This window comes from Heteronotia binoei, chromosome 6 (assembly GCF_032191835.1).
Source record: "Heteronotia binoei isolate CCM8104 ecotype False Entrance Well chromosome 6, APGP_CSIRO_Hbin_v1, whole genome shotgun sequence".
In the NCBI taxonomy this organism is placed as follows: domain Eukaryota; kingdom Metazoa; phylum Chordata; class Lepidosauria; order Squamata; family Gekkonidae; genus Heteronotia; species Heteronotia binoei.
The window spans coordinates 110,276,597-110,292,103 of record NC_083228.1 but is presented as its reverse complement, the minus strand read 5'-3'; the positions used below and the strand labels follow the sequence as shown (position 1 = coordinate 110,292,103).

Sequence of the window (15,507 nt, the reverse complement as noted above, 5' to 3'; positions counted from 1 at the left end):
ACGTCAAACAGTATGAACACACATGAACACATGAAGCTGCCTTATACTGAATAAGACCATTGATCCATCAGGGCCAGTATTTTCTACTCAGACTGGTAGCTGTTCTCCAGAGCCTCAGGTAGAGGTCTTTTACATTACCTGATGCTTTTAAATGGAAATGATCAGGATTGAACCTGGGACCTTCTGCATACCAAACGTTCTACCACTCAGCCATGACCCCTCCTAATCTATTTGGATAAATTATATGCAGATCAACAAATGAAATCTCTCTTTCTCTGTGCATGTGTGTATTTACAGGCACACAGCTAACAATCTGTATATCTGCACATGTGCAGCCATGTAAAAGACTTGTATACACAGAGAGACTCTGTGATTTTGCACCGTATTTTTGTGATACTTGAAACTACTTAAGAGCAGATCTGGTTTCACATGCTTGAAAGCTTCTTGCTGGGAATGGACAAATTTATCTTCAGCAAGAAGAGTTAAAATGGTCAGTGCTTCTCTGTGGCTGACAATGTTAATGCTTTCGCGATATATCCATATGTATGGATTGTGGACTCACCATGGCGGCTGCAGTAGCTGCTGCCTGAGCAGCTGCTGCTTGGTTGACCTGGTACTGGGCAGCTTTGATCTTAGCTTGCAGGTGTGCAGGGGGGTGGAAATATTTGCACTTTTCCCTGGAGCATCTCCCTTTGATGTAATCCATGCAGACGGTCACTGTGTTGTCGTTGGTATCAATCATTGCACTGTCAGCAGGGTGAGCGAACCGGCAATCGTTTTCTCCTCTATTACAATTGCCACGCTGATATTCTCGACATACCTGCAGCAGCATTGAGATGCAAACAGTGTTATTTTTGAACAATGAAATATAAGGGAAAGAAAGTGGTGTTTGTGTGTGGATCTGCACCTTTCTTTGCAAAGTGACCTTAAAGAGAATTCAGACAGCTGATGTCTTGATATTCAGTGGCCTTTTGGACAGTGCAAAAGGTAATTAGATGCTGTGGTTTTCAAGTCTTACTGGGGTTGCTAGACCACAAAAAGGGACCCCTTAGTGCTGTAAAGAAGGCTGTTTGTTTCCACTAGGGAGCAATAAGTCAAACTGCAGGGATTGTTTTGTTTGTTTTCCTAGCTTTCTCTCTCTCTTTATAGCTAGCTCATCCTCACCCAGAAACCCAATGTAATGTTTTGTCATAAGTGGGCTTTTCTAAACTGAAAAGAAAAATTAAGCTATTTCAAACGCAGCTGCTTAATCTGTTTTACAGAACAATATTTTAATATATACTTTTTTGCACTGAATGATGTCAGCGATTGTGACACACATTATTTAGTTGGACAGAGTGGTAATCCAGTGGCACCTTGGGGAGACAACAAAGTTTAATTCATGGTATAAGCTTCTGTGTGCATGCACACCTCCTCAGATGCAGTCGAACAGAGTCTTCTCAACCAACTTCAGACCAAAAGGGCTACCCAACCTGAATCTACATTAGTTAATTAGCCCAGTTCTTCTATGATTTCACCACAAGAGGGCAGACAAATACATATAATACCTCAGTGTTTAGCTTCTGGATTTTCTCCCACTCCTTAGCAAGACAAGTTCCTGTTTTTTCACATTATATTTGTTTTAATATTAATACTAAAGCCCTACACACTGACTTGCATCTCAATATTTATAAACAATGTGCATGCAATACAAAATCCTCCAATTTTGCGTTAGGCACTCATTCTGGATGTGAACGTACCCTTTATTCCCATAGGCAGTAGCCACTGATGGTCCCCTCTCCTTCCATGAATCTATCCAACCCCTAGGCTATTTAAATAAAAGAGTACCAAATATTGTGCTTATTTAAACAGCAATGCCTGCTCGGGACAGAGCTAAGCCATGACAGGCTCGTGCAACAGTATGTTGTTTGAAATGGGATCATCTTGTAAGGGGAATGTCTTTAAATAACAAAGTACATTGAATAAAATGCTTCGATGGCTAAGGGTGAGGCTGGCTAAAAGCATGCGCTGAAGCCCTCTGGAGTATGATTCTAGGCCATGGCCCAGACCTTCCATTTGAGGCAGTGAAAGGACTGTGCTGGTCTCACTGCTATTAACTCTTTCCTGACTGCTCCTACTTCATTGCTTCCAAATGCAGCACAGTTACATTATGTGTCACACATCAGTCTGCAGTTTGCCAGTTCTCAGAGGTCACTGGGAACAACCTGCATGTTTTCCTTCCTTTATGTGCTCCATTACCTGCCACCTTCCACAAGTCCTTTTGTGGATTTACAATGGTTAAAAAAGATGAAGGGGATTATGGCTCAGTGGCAGAGCATCTGTGTTACATGCAGAAAGGCCCAGGTTCAATCTCCAGCATCTCCTTGTTACAAAATGATCAAGTAGCAACAGATGATGTGAAAGACCACTTAACTGAGATCCTGAAAAGCCACTGCCAGGCAGAGAATACTGACTTTAATACAGCAATGGTCTGACTCTGTATAAGGCAGTATCAAGTGTTCAAGATTGAAACTGAGGGTGGGAATAAGTGGGAAGGAAGTGATGGGGGGAAGTCTCTTATGGATCTGTGTTCAGATGGGTGCTGTTTAATTAGACCAATAGTGAGGTAGTAAAGTTTAATGACACCAAACAGGCGAAAACATTCAAAAGGTTCTCTCCAAAACAGCCAACAAAATGGCTGATGAAATTTAACGTCAGTAAGTGCAAAATGATGCATGTCAGGGCAAAAAAATCCTAACTTTACATACATGTTGACAAAATCTGAACTAATAGTGACAGACTGGAACAAGACCTTGTAGTGAAAACATCAACAAATTGTGCAGCATTTTTTTAAAAAAAAAAGCAAATTCCTTGCTAGGGATCATCCTATACCGAGAATAAATCTGACAAAATGCCTCTGAAGCAAAGCTAACTTCGCCCCCCCGCACACTGGTAATGTCACTGAGTCACATGGAAGGCACCCAATTTGGCACCCTCAGAAGGCTGGCACCCTAGGAAATTGCCTAGTTCGCCTAGTGGCAGAGCCCGCCCTGGCCTCTGAACATTAGTGCTGAGGATCATTCAGGAGGTAACAGCCGCTGAATGCATAACTTGCACGTGGGCTTCACATTGGCATTTGAGTGGCCACTGTTGGGAAGGGGATGCTGGACTAGATGGAACACTGGTCTAATCCAGCATGGTTACTCTTCTATCTGATAAATAAATAAATAAATCATGCTATCTTCTCCATGTTTGGTGTAGTGGTTAAGTATGCGGACTCTTATCTAGGAGAACTGGGCTTGATTCTCCACTCCTCCACTTACAGCTGCTGGAATGGCCTTGGGTTAGCCATAGCTATCACAGGAGTTGTCCTTGAAAGGGCAGCTGCTGTGAGAGCCCTCTCAGCCCCACCCACCTCACAGGGTATCTGTTGTGGGGGGAGGAGATTGTAAGCCGCTCTGAGTCTCTGATTCCGAGAGAAGGGCGGGGTATGAATCTGCAGTCTTCTTGTTCTTTCGTGTAGAACTAGGATGGAAATGAGCACTGCTGTTTCAGCTGTCTGCTTCAGGGCTGCCAACTCCAGATCTAGAAATTCCTGAAGATTTGGGGGTGGAGTCTAGGCAAGGTGGAGTTTGGGGAGGAGAGGGATCTCAGCATATTATAATACCATTGAGATACCCTCCCCGCTCCAAAGCAGCTGTTTTATCCAGAGGAAATAATCCCTGACGTCTGGAGATCCGTTGTAAATCTGGGAGATCTCCGAGCACTACCTGGTGGTTGGCCACTCTATCTCACTTGTGCTATAGATGCCATAAAATCTTGCCTAAAATGAAACACCAAGTGATTTTGAGCCAAGAGGGTTCCTTCTCAGTCAAACCAACTTAGGAATTTCAAGGAAAGCTGCAAGAATTTTGATGTGGCTTGTGAACTATCCAGGAGACATTCTTCATGTCTCTTCATTCCCACTGAGTTTTGTGCACTAAGAGAATGGCTCATACCACACTTACTGCTATTTTTACTGGATAAAAACAAGCTCATTTTGTGCTACAGAGCCAGTCTTTAATTCATTTTTGCATATATTCTACACAGTGCAGGGTTATCTCTATTCTTTGTGGTGCCCAAAATTTTGTTGGTACAAATAAACATTAATAAAAGCAAATATGATCAAAGCTGCACCAAGTCCATAGTATTTGCACAGCATCTGTGCAGTAAACATGCTTGAGGTGAAAATGTTAAAAGACTGTGTGGAATATGTTAGCAGCAGACATTTTAAGAGGCAAAGAATACAAAGAACACAAAAAAAATCAGTTGAGTTTGGCCCAGTAGCAATATTGGGAAGGTTTATCTTTGCCAGGGACTTGCCTGTAAGTATGTGAGAAATCACTGTCATTTAGTCTCAGTTCCCATCTGTGGCATGGAGGGGAAAACAGCAACCTACCTCCCAGGATTCTTGTTAAGGTGATTGTATTAAAAACTGTAAAGCTGGCTATGCATTTCAAATGTGGTATAAATATTAGCAATATTTTGGGGCATGGGAGGGAAAGGGAACAAATCAGATCTCAGAAAAAATAAGCTGCTTCTGTTTATAGTAGGAAGAGTTTTAGGACTGCCAAAAAAAGCAGTGACTCATCATCAAAATAAAAGTTTTGAAAGGCTGGAATTGCCTAGCTAAAATGAAAAAAAAGCTGTGCCAAGTTACACTAACAAATCTTCTAGAAGAAAAACAACAACAAAAGTTTGATTAAATGGTTGGCGGATAAGTTTGTCTTCAGGAGCTGCAAGAATGACAGCAGACCCAGTGACATTCAATTTCCCCACTTAACGTGTGGCCCAGCAGGAATGCCTTTTTTAAAGAGAGAGAGAGAGAAAAGATTCCCTTAACTTGCCAAAACAAACAGCAGCAGATCGAAAATTGCCCAATTAGTCCTGAAGAAGAAAACCTCTTTTAGCCATTTCTCTTGCCTCCCATCCTCCTTGCTGTGATTTCCTCCATTCGAATGGATACCACTGCCGTTCTGCCAGCCCTGCTCTGAGCTTTTGCTCTCTTGGTATCCTACTGGGGTGCCTGCCAAGATCAAGCTTTCCAAGGGCAACCTGCAACTGGGAAACTGGGCTAAGTTGGCTGAAAGTCATGTCCTGGAAAATGCACTACCGCCCAAGTCTACTGTGAAAGCTCCTTCAGCGGGAAGAACAGTGGCAAATTCAACAGCTCTTTTTCTTATGGAAGGAAGGAAATAACAAAGAAATTACTCAGATGTTAAGAAACCCTGGGGAGTCCACATCTTCTTATTAGAAATTGTCTCTCCAAGTTCCTCTCTGATTTGAGGTAATACCTATTTGGTCCATGTCATGCTTTGAGTGCCAATACATGGCACAATTCATACTGGATTGACTGGCATAAATAAGTGTCTGTGAGATCTAGCTGAAATCCCTGCTCTGCCATGGAAGCTTTCTGGGCGACTTTCAGCCTAACCTACCTCACAGGTGGCAAGGATAAAATAGAAGAAGAGATTCTATAAGGTGCTTTGGAGTCTACTGAGGAGAAAAGTGGAGTATAAATAAATAAGGAAAATACAGCCTATGTCAGATCTGATTCAGTTTCTATTTAAGCCAGGGCAGGTATGGCAAGGTAGTCAGGAATGGAGCCCACAAACTGCCCAGTCCTGTGGGGAAACCTGATTTGACATTTTTTAGGAATGTATGAAGCTGCCTTATATTAAACCAGATTGCTGATCCTTTAGAGCTGTGTACTGTCTGCTGTGATTGGCAGTAGCTTTCAAGGGTTTTTCACATCACCTATTACCTGATTATTTTAACTAGGGCAGGGGTGGCCAACGGTAGCTCTCCAGATGTTTTTTGCTTACAACTCCCATCAGGCCCGGCCAGCATGGCCAATGGCTGGGGCTGATAGGAGTTGTAGGCAAAAACATCTGGAGAGCTACCGGTGGCCACCCCTGAACTAGGGGATGCGGGAGGGGAGGTCAAACCTGAGATGTTCTGCATGCTGAGTGGATGCTCAGCCAATGAGCCATGGCCCCAGGTATCACCTGACCCGCTCTGCCTATGAAGCTTCGTTGCTGGTCTCTCTTCTTTGGCCAGTGTGGGTGTTTAGTATTTTAGTTTTAGAACCTGCTTTGGGCTCAATTTCTGAGATTTAATTTGTACAGAAGCTTTTTTTTAACTGCAAAACAATGGATAATTAAAAAATTAAAATAATGTGATTCTGATTTAGCCTCCTGCAGTGAGAATAAGGCTTAGCCAAAGATAGATAAAATAGCCCAGCTTCCTGAAAAGACTCATCCCTTCCCTTCTCCTGTGCAACTAGCCAATTTTCCTCCACAATTTACAAGTAATAAGGTGCTATTTTAGAGGTTTCCTTATGGGGATTTCAAGGAATAGAAAGCTTTTTCACACAAGCAAATTTTGCAAAATCATGGTCTCTCTAAGGGCTGTGTTGGTTTTGTTTTTTTAAAAGGCTACTAGTACACTTTATCTTCCTGTGTTAAAAAAACTAGCACAGTGTGAAGGTACTGCCATATGCATTACACAGATATTGTAAAGTTTAAAGAAAGAAATAACAAGTCTGTATATATGTGTGAGAGAAAGAATCGGAACAAATTAATGTGTTGCCGTCATGGTGGCTCTACATAAAAAAAGAAGGAGTTGGATCCAACCGGATTTTCAACTGGTGAAAAAGGAAAGCAAGATTTCCTTTCACTGCCAAAAAGGCTGTGCTGAAACATGGACAAGAGTCATGTAGGATGAGGGGTGCGTAAGGAGAGGAATTGAAAAAGATTGTGTTGAACAGCTGGCTGGATTCAACCTAATGTTTGCAAGGTTCTTATCTATAATCAAATGTCTGAATACCTAAACTCTGATAAGGGATGTAAAACCAGCCTTACATCTGTTTCAGTTTGGTGTAGTGGTTAAGTGTGTGGACTCTTATCTGGGAGAACCGGGTTTGATTCCACACTCCTCCACTTGCAGCTGCTGGAATGGCCTTGGGTCAGCCACAGCCCTCACAGAGTTGTCCTTGAAAGGGCAGCTGCTGTGAGAGCCCTCTCAGCTCCACCCACCTCACAGGGTGTCTGTTGTGGGGGAAAAAGATATAGGAGATTGTAAGCCGCTCTGAGACTCTGATTCAGAGAGAAGGGTGGGGTATAAATCTATGATCTTCTTCTTCATGCAAGCAGGGTTTCCTCATCATTCTGCTTTCAAGGTCCTAAGTCAGGGGTAGGGAACCTTTTTTCTGCCAAGGGCCATATGGATATTTATAACACCATTCATGGGCCATAAAAAATTATCTAATTAAAAAACAGTGCTCCGCCAATGATTCAGGCCTAGGGTTGCCAATCCCCAGGTGGGGGCAGGGGATCCCCCAGTTTGGAGGCCCTCCCCCTGCTTCAGGTTCATCAGAAAGTGGGGCAGGGGAGGGAAATGTCTGCTGGGAACTCTATTATTCCCTATGGAGATGGATTCTCATAGAAAATAATGGAGAATTGATCCGCGGGTATCTGGGGCTCTGGAGGGCTGTTTTTGAGGTAGAGGCACCAAATTTGCAGCGTAGCATCTGGTGCCTCTCCCCAAAATACCCTCCAAGTTTCAAAAGGATTGGACCAGGTGGTCCAATTCTATGTATCCCCAAAAAAGGTGCCCCATCCTTCATTATTTTCTATGGAAGGAAGGCATTTAAAAGGCATGCATTCCCTTTAAATGTGATGGCCAGAACTCCCTTTGAAGTTCAATTATGCTTGTCAAAAACTTGCTTCTTGCTCCACTCCCAATATCTCCTGGCTCCACCCCCAAAGTCTCCTGGCTGCACCCCCAAAGTCCCCAAATACTTCTTGAATTGGACTTGGCAACCTATTCAGGCCAGCAAAATGAATGCAAATAATTGTTTTTCTATTTGAAGTCATGTGGGGAGAGCCTAACCTGGCACACACACACAAACTACCTGCTGCCCTAGGCAAATGCACAGGTCCCGGGCTTTTTCTGTAGAAAAAGCTCAACAGGAACTCAGTAGCATATTAGGCCACACCATCTGATATAATCAAGTGCAAACGGAACTGTGACAGTAACTTTTCTAGGCCCTGCAGCAATTCTGGCCAGCCAGCCAGGCCCCAGGGAGGCTGCCAAACAGTACATCTGGGCCCTGTGATCCCTGCCTGGCCTGGAGAGGCCACTGCACAGCGCGGCCCCACAATCCTCGCTGGCCAGCCCCAGAGAGGCTGCCACATGGCTCAGTTCGGCCCAGTAATCCCCGAGGGCCACACCAAGTGACTTCAAGGGTCACATATGTCCCTCGGGACGGAGGTTCCCCACCCCTGTCCTAAGTGCTGTATGCTGCCCTGAGCTCACTTGTGGGATAGGGCAGGATATAAATAAAAAAAAAATTAAATTTAGTGGGTCTGACTGGTATTTGGTGGGAGCTCACAGGAGCACAGCCCCTGAACCTTTCTTAGAGTTCCACCTCCTTGTCCATTGAATAGTATTGCAGCTGTATAACAATCCCTGGATGAGCTCCACCACCTATTTTTCTACAAAACAACCCCTGCTTGGTGCACATCCTCCTGGCAAAAAGCTTAGCTTGGTAAGCTAAATTCTGCTCTCATTAAAAGGTTCTTAAGGCAACAGGCCACAATTTGCGTTAACCACAGTTCAGCATTAGGTCTACACCAGGTCTGTGAATTAATGTGTTTCTGCATTTCACTTTACATTTTAAAGACAGTAAATGTTCACTTCAGATGCTGTGAAGAGACCAGCATGAAGATCACTGCACTTGTGACTCAGTTGAGTTCCATACTGAGCTGCAGCATAAAGTTGGCTTCTAGCCCATTTTAGCATTGATGTGATAAGCTGCCGAAAACCCCTGTCAAACATCCTCAGATAAGGAGCTGTTCAGGGCAATGGAGAATATTTGCGAGAGCAGAACACCATTTGTTAGGAACTTAGCAAAAGCTGATAAATAACAAATGTGAGACCTCTGCTAGAAACAAATGTGTCAGGGAAATGAAAGAGGCTGTGATGATTGTTTCTTATCCAGCTCTGACGGCAGTTAATGAGCTAACGATGTTCGATTCATAGCACTAGGATAGCAATTTTGCTTACTGTGATTGCTGCCAGAGGAATTCTAAATTTCTGTCCAGCCAGGAACTCCTGACTTGCATGGTGGATCTTTAATGTCCACATTTGACTGATGGAATACTTGGGAGCAATGACAGAGCCATGTGAGGAGCATGAAGCAATCTGCACACTAAAATGTTATGAGAACGGGATAATGTCATCCTCCAAAGAGCTTGGTGGGCATCCAGCATTACTGTGTAACCTGCCCTTGGATAAACACAGTTTTGCTATTCATGTGGCAATAGGTGGGCAGAAATCTACATAAAAAACACAAAACAGCAGAGATTCCAAAGATTCACATGATGGTTTAATAGCAGTCCTATAGGTCAATCTTATGAAGAAGCTTAGACATAGCCTGCTGCTCATGAAGATCATTACTCTATTTGCGTAGAAATAGTAAGGTTTATTAGCAGGAAGATCAATCTGTCCCTTTTCAATGATTATTTGGGGGTACAAGTGCATCATTACATTACCTTTGTGTTTCTGAACAGCATAACAACTACACTTTGGGGAGGTGGATCACATTTAAGCAATGTTACCATTTTGCTTAGGAAATTAGCAATGCAAATCTGGGTGCAAGTAGAATAAAAAATGACAAAGTCTAATTTCTTACCTCGAGTCTGTCCGTCCTCATTAGCTTTTGTGCTGCTGCAGCAGCGGCAGCAGGAACTGGCACGCCAGGATTCCCTGCAACTAGCATGGGTGCTGTTGGCAGGATCTCTGCTGGAACTAAGCCAGGGGAGACAGGCCCCAAGTAGGGATTAAAGGCTGTTGAAGCATTGGTGGCTAAGCTTGGTGCAACTGAAAACATTGGCTGGAAAAAAATAGGGAAGAAGACATGCAAATATTAGTCAGCATTTTTCATTCATTACATTTTACATAACATACAAGCTGATAGATTTCCCCCCATCTACAACAATGCAGTTTGTTATTCTTCCTAGTTTATCCGGGATGAACAATGACTAGTAGTTCATCCAACTAGTATTGCCTTCCATGTAGCGTCTGCCATAACTGAGACTTTATTCATCACCAACACTGTGTTGTGTATTCAAAAGGTAGACATCAATCATTTCCTGGCCAACAGACCTATAGTCTGCATCAGTATGTGTTGCCAAGAGGTAGAGGCAGGACAGTCATGCCCCATGAAGTTATTGGCCACTGTACAGGTGCTGCATTGCAGGAATCAGCGCTGCCTAGACAGTCTACTTCTGTCCTCCTTGTTTGCTGCCCAATGACCTCCACTGGTACATTCATGTGCTTTCTTCCCAGATTTCAGCAGGGAACCTGTGATGGTGACAGTGAGAAGTCTATCGCCTGTGAATAGTGCAAGGTCTGCAACAGAACCAGATCCAATGGATACTGCCAGCACCAGGTGGTATGAAGTCACCCCTGCACCATATCATCCTTGCTTTTAGAAAGATTTTGTGTTCTCCAAGATGTCTTGTCACAAAAGTGAGAACAAAGTAACCAAGCTAACATGGCCTTGCCATTTATTATCATATCATAAGAACACCTTAGACAATCCTTATATCGCCACAGTGATAGATCTTAAAAGCTGCCAAACCTCTCTGCCTTGTTCTCCAAACCCACCATTAGAACAGAATAGCTTTGAAGCAAAATTTCTTTTAAAAAAGGTATTTTATCCTACAAAGTTCAGATGACAGATTTACAGCAGCCTGAGATGTGAGGGAGCTATGATTGAATCTCCCAATAGCTTTAATTTTATTTAAAGCAGTCTTGGGGACTCTGAAGTTAGTTTAAGACTGCCTCTTTCCTGATCTAAGTATACTCACTGAAGCTTTTAGATCTACTGCAGAAGACAAAGACTCTTTAACTTCTTCCCCTGAGTGTGGCTAACAGTACATTTTGGAGAAATGGTACTGGATTCTGTACAAAAGAAAAGGGTTAAGTTTTCCCTCCTCTAGCAAAGGCATAACCCTTCCCCATAGAGTTTCCCTAAGCTTAATTCCTTTCTGTTTTAATCTACTATGTCTAGTACTATAGACATTTATGGGAGTGTTACCATGGATTTCTAACTTCTCTAAAAGTATAGACAACAGAAGATGCAATAATGGATCACCAGTGAAATTTCTGGTTTGATTCCTACTGGAGAAAAATTACAAAATATTAGTAGTATTATATAACTCAACTATATTAAAGACTTTGGACACATGTTCCACACTTTTAAGATGCTTTAGCAGAAAATACTATTCAATAATAATCAAAGTCATTTCTAAAGTACATAAAACCATTAAGTGCTCCAAAGAAGTAAAAAAAAAAAAAAAGTAACACATTCATTTGTACTAAAATAATTCATACAGAAAAATCTTGAGTAACTGTTGGACATACAAAGTTATCTTATACTAAATCACAGCATTGGTCTAATCCTGTTTGGCCTACTCTGACTGGCAGGAGTTCTCAGATGCTTCACAAAGGCAAGCAGAGATCTTTCCCAGCCCTGATATTCTTTTAGTTATAAATGTCCAGGACTGAAGCAGGGGCCTTCAACATGAAAACAGTGAGCTTTTCCACTGAGCTATGGTCCTTTCTCATTATCACTTGAAGTAGTTTAATCTAGTCGCCAATGCTGCACACACACACAAAGTATAATCAAATCTGGACTTTTGAAAATTGCTTCGAGGGGGGCTAACATATTATTTTGTATAAAGATCCCAATGGAAGGTAACTACAGGCTATATAGAAAACTTGACACACTTACTCCCATAAAAAAGAAATTAAGGATATTGAGAAAAATGGAGAAGAATGAAGGAGACTGCCAAGAGTTTCCTGGATGAAGTACTGGATGAAACTGTACAAAACAAACTGACACTGCAGACCTAAGAACGGGAGTTCTCAAACAAAGAAATTTCAAGGGGAAATTACATGAGATTGCTGAATTCCCCCAAGCTGAATAGGGATACAGGATTCTAATCTCACTAGAGATTCTAATTTTCTGCCTGCAAGTCTTTCCCCTCTGCTCTGTTTAAGTTGAGTACAATATGCAGTGTATCACTGCATCCTTTACAAGCATTCCTTACAACACCCCTCCTACCTTTTGATTAGGATAAAAGGACTCAAAGATCTCAATTTTTACTCTACTCATGTCTCATGAAGGGAGTTTTAAATCTCAAAAATTTATGCCCTGAATCTCTTGGTGGTCTGTAAGGTGCTACTTGATTCAAATCTAACTGTTCTATTGCAGACTAACAAAGCTATCCTCTGAGACAAATAAAAAAACTCCCTATTAATCAACCAACCTCTGCTATTGGCATGAAGAACTGTGTGGTGGCAGACCTAAACAGATGTAATTTGTTTGTATAAGCCAAAAGGCTTAGACAAAGGCCTTTCTCTGTACCAGGGAACATTTAATAATATTTTAAGCAACATTACCCTTAGTCAGATGGATGGAGCATGAGCAAGAAAGTTACTGAGCTATTAGACCACAGCAATGGAAATAAGAACTCATTCATTCCGGTTCCAATGACTGCTGAGTCACTGTGTGTTTAGTAGCCAAGTCACTGGTTAAAATTCATGTCCTTGACTCCCGATAATGCAGTGTCATCCTGCTTCAGTTTGTACTAATCCTGCAAGAGCATGAAGGATATCTTGTTGGGTTTTTTTATTCTGGTACCTCTAACGTGAACCAGACAGAAAGGTTCCTGTGGTTCTTCTTAATATCTTAACCAGGGGAGAGTGAGGAGGCACACATTAAACAAATGGATTCCCTCCCTAAATAGTCTGTAAACCCTCCCCTCCGCATCTAGTGCACTACAGCAGTGACAGTAAATTTAGTGCACAGCTGAAATGTGTATTCTTCTTGGGAGGTAACAGGCACAGCCTCTCTGTGTACATGATCCTCTAGCCAGGGACTCAGACAAATTGTCTTTTCCCTCACTACAGTAGCCTTAAAGCAACAGCTATGGCTCATTTTGGGTTACACAAGTTTTATGCATACAGCTTTCTCTACAGGAGTTGGTTTTTTATTTATTTATTTATAACCTGCCCATCCTATAATGAGCTCAGAGAACTGCCCCAGATGGCGTTTTGATAATTTCCAACTTCGTGATTCTAGGGGGCACTTCACGCATCACACGCTTTGGGAAAGGGATGGGAAAGGACTCAATGAGCAAACAGACTCTGTTCCAAGTTGTCATGTGGGAGGAACATGAGTATCCTCTCCTCTGAAGACATGCCTGAACCTGCATGTGAAGCTCATGAGCCCTTCTCCTATGGAAGAAGACGGGCAAATACAGTTTATGAACCTTTTCCTCTGGAAGTCACTTTTTCAGCACACACTACTATGCCACTGGAAGGTGAATACTGTAGCAATGTGGGTGGGGTCTTCTATGAGAATGATCCAGGCAACCGGCCTCATGCATACGCTTATGCATTCACATATAGTTTCCAGCCAGATAAGAAAATACCATGGAAAAGCAGATTCCTCATAGCTGGAGGTAACATTTGAAGGATGTAACCTAGTGTAGTTGAAAGTGGAAAATATAAGCCACATATATGGTTGCCAGGTCCCCCCTGACTGCTGGCAGGAGATGGGGTGGGCATACAGTTGCCAGCTCAGAAGGAGATTTGGAAATGGAGCCTACCATACAGCAAGTCAAAAGGAGCTGCTCTTTCTGCCTCCATGACATACTATTTTGCCAACAAGAATGAGCTCTTTACTCTCTGTTGTTGTTTTTGGTCAAGTGCTGGCACCTGCTATCGAGTGCTGCCTTTCTAAGTGATGAAAAGAGGATTCTAAAGGCCACAAGCTCACAGTTTAGAATTACCTCTCAGATGGTCATACAGAATGTAGCATCTACTTAGCGATCACAAAAAGGGTGTTATTGTTCGCTATGGAAAGACTACACCTCTGAATGACTAAAGATACATAAACACATGATTTCTCCAGTGGCGATGTCTATTTGAAACATCACACAGGCATGGGATGTATATCTTGGGTGACTACAACAAAGTATAATCCAATTTGGCTATGGAGGAGCATGTCTTGGAAATATTTTTTTTCATGTTTATTAAAACTGGAAAGACTGAGTCAAGGTTACATTTCCAAACATTAATGTTCTGATGGTCCTACTTAATTCTAACTATGAGACACCCATAAACACCCATCAGTCTTGAGACTTAGGGAAAAAGGCAGGCTAAAAACAAAGTAAATAATAATGGGCAGGCAAACCAAGATCCCTGTCCTGATTTAATGCATTCCCGCTATCTGTGGATGGAAAACATTTCCAAAGAACTATATCTATGCATGATAGATCTATCCTGTCTCCTCTACAGTACTTTAATTCTCACTTTCCGTCAGTCAGGTCTCTGTATGATTCATCAGGTTTACATATATCATTCCATCACACAGCACAAGGCCACCTTATTATGTGTTATGTCACAAGTCCACTGAGCATCATGCAGAAGTTACAAACTTCAGCATACATTGCTAATGCCCTCTCATAATCATGTATAAGTAATGAAAATGTCTACATTAGCTTGGTCACATGCTCTGTGCTCTTCTGCTTGTCTGATGCCCCTTGATCACAGTGTCCTCTCTTCATCCTGCATTGTTCCTGACATGTGGTATGCTAGGCTCAGCCATTCTTCTAGAGTTGGGAGCACAAACTTGAAGGCTGGCTTGGCAGGTTCATGAGAGTCCTCAACCAATTTCAAGTCAGCATGGAAGTTGTTTGGGACTGCAGTTGGTGGCTATCTGGAAATCTAAAGCTTTGATGTCCCCTTTGACCCACAGAGAAGCAAGTAGGTCCAGACTTCCACATAGGGTAAAGGAGAGGTGGACCTCCTAGGCATATTATGGATTAATGGAACTCAGTTTTTCTCTTCCCATCACAAAACTGGTGATGATGCAACTCTGAAATCAACCTATAGGAAAGCCAGCCCTATTCTTGACTAATCTTACTTCATAATGAACACTGTGTTCACTAAAAGACAGCCAAACGTCTAGGGCTCTCTAAAGTACAGGAACTAACAAAGTCTGTATGGTATAATGGTGAATACTGGATCTGGAGCTTTAGGTTCAAATCCATATTCACTCATGAAAACGACCAGGTAATCTTGAACTAGTAATCATGATTGTTTTGAAGATTGAGGTTGGAGTTTATCAAGTCCGTTGCCCTGAATTCCTCGCAGGAAGGGAAGGATAAAATATATATCCAGAGTATCCAAATATATGTATGAATGTATGTGTGTATGTTATGATGCAACCCATCCTGAGCCTGTTCTACAGGAAGGGAGGGCTAAAAATCGAATAAAATAAATAAATAAAAATAGTAAAACTATTTTACTATTTTACTGGTATCCAAGTAAAAGTACTAAGGATAGTACTATATGCAATTCATGCAATGCAAATCCATATCTTAAGGAATGGAGATCCAATGGAAATGG

The 15,507-nt window shown here is 42.2% G+C and overlaps 1 protein-coding gene across 13 annotated transcripts in view; it reads right to left on the bottom strand.

Annotated features, from left to right (window-relative positions):
* Nucleotides 1–15,507, bottom strand: part of MBNL1 (muscleblind like splicing regulator 1) — a 227,432-nt gene that overhangs the window by 31,686 nt on the left and 180,239 nt on the right. For all 13 annotated transcript variants that reach the window (XM_060242350.1, XM_060242356.1, XM_060242352.1 and 10 more), the window contains 2 exons: nucleotides 9,716–9,916; nucleotides 563–820 (listed from right to left, as the gene is read on the bottom strand). In XM_060242350.1, the coding sequence (XP_060098333.1) occupies nucleotides 563–820; nucleotides 9,716–9,916 (459 nt within the window). The remainder of the gene's footprint in view (nucleotides 1–562; nucleotides 821–9,715; nucleotides 9,917–15,507) is intronic.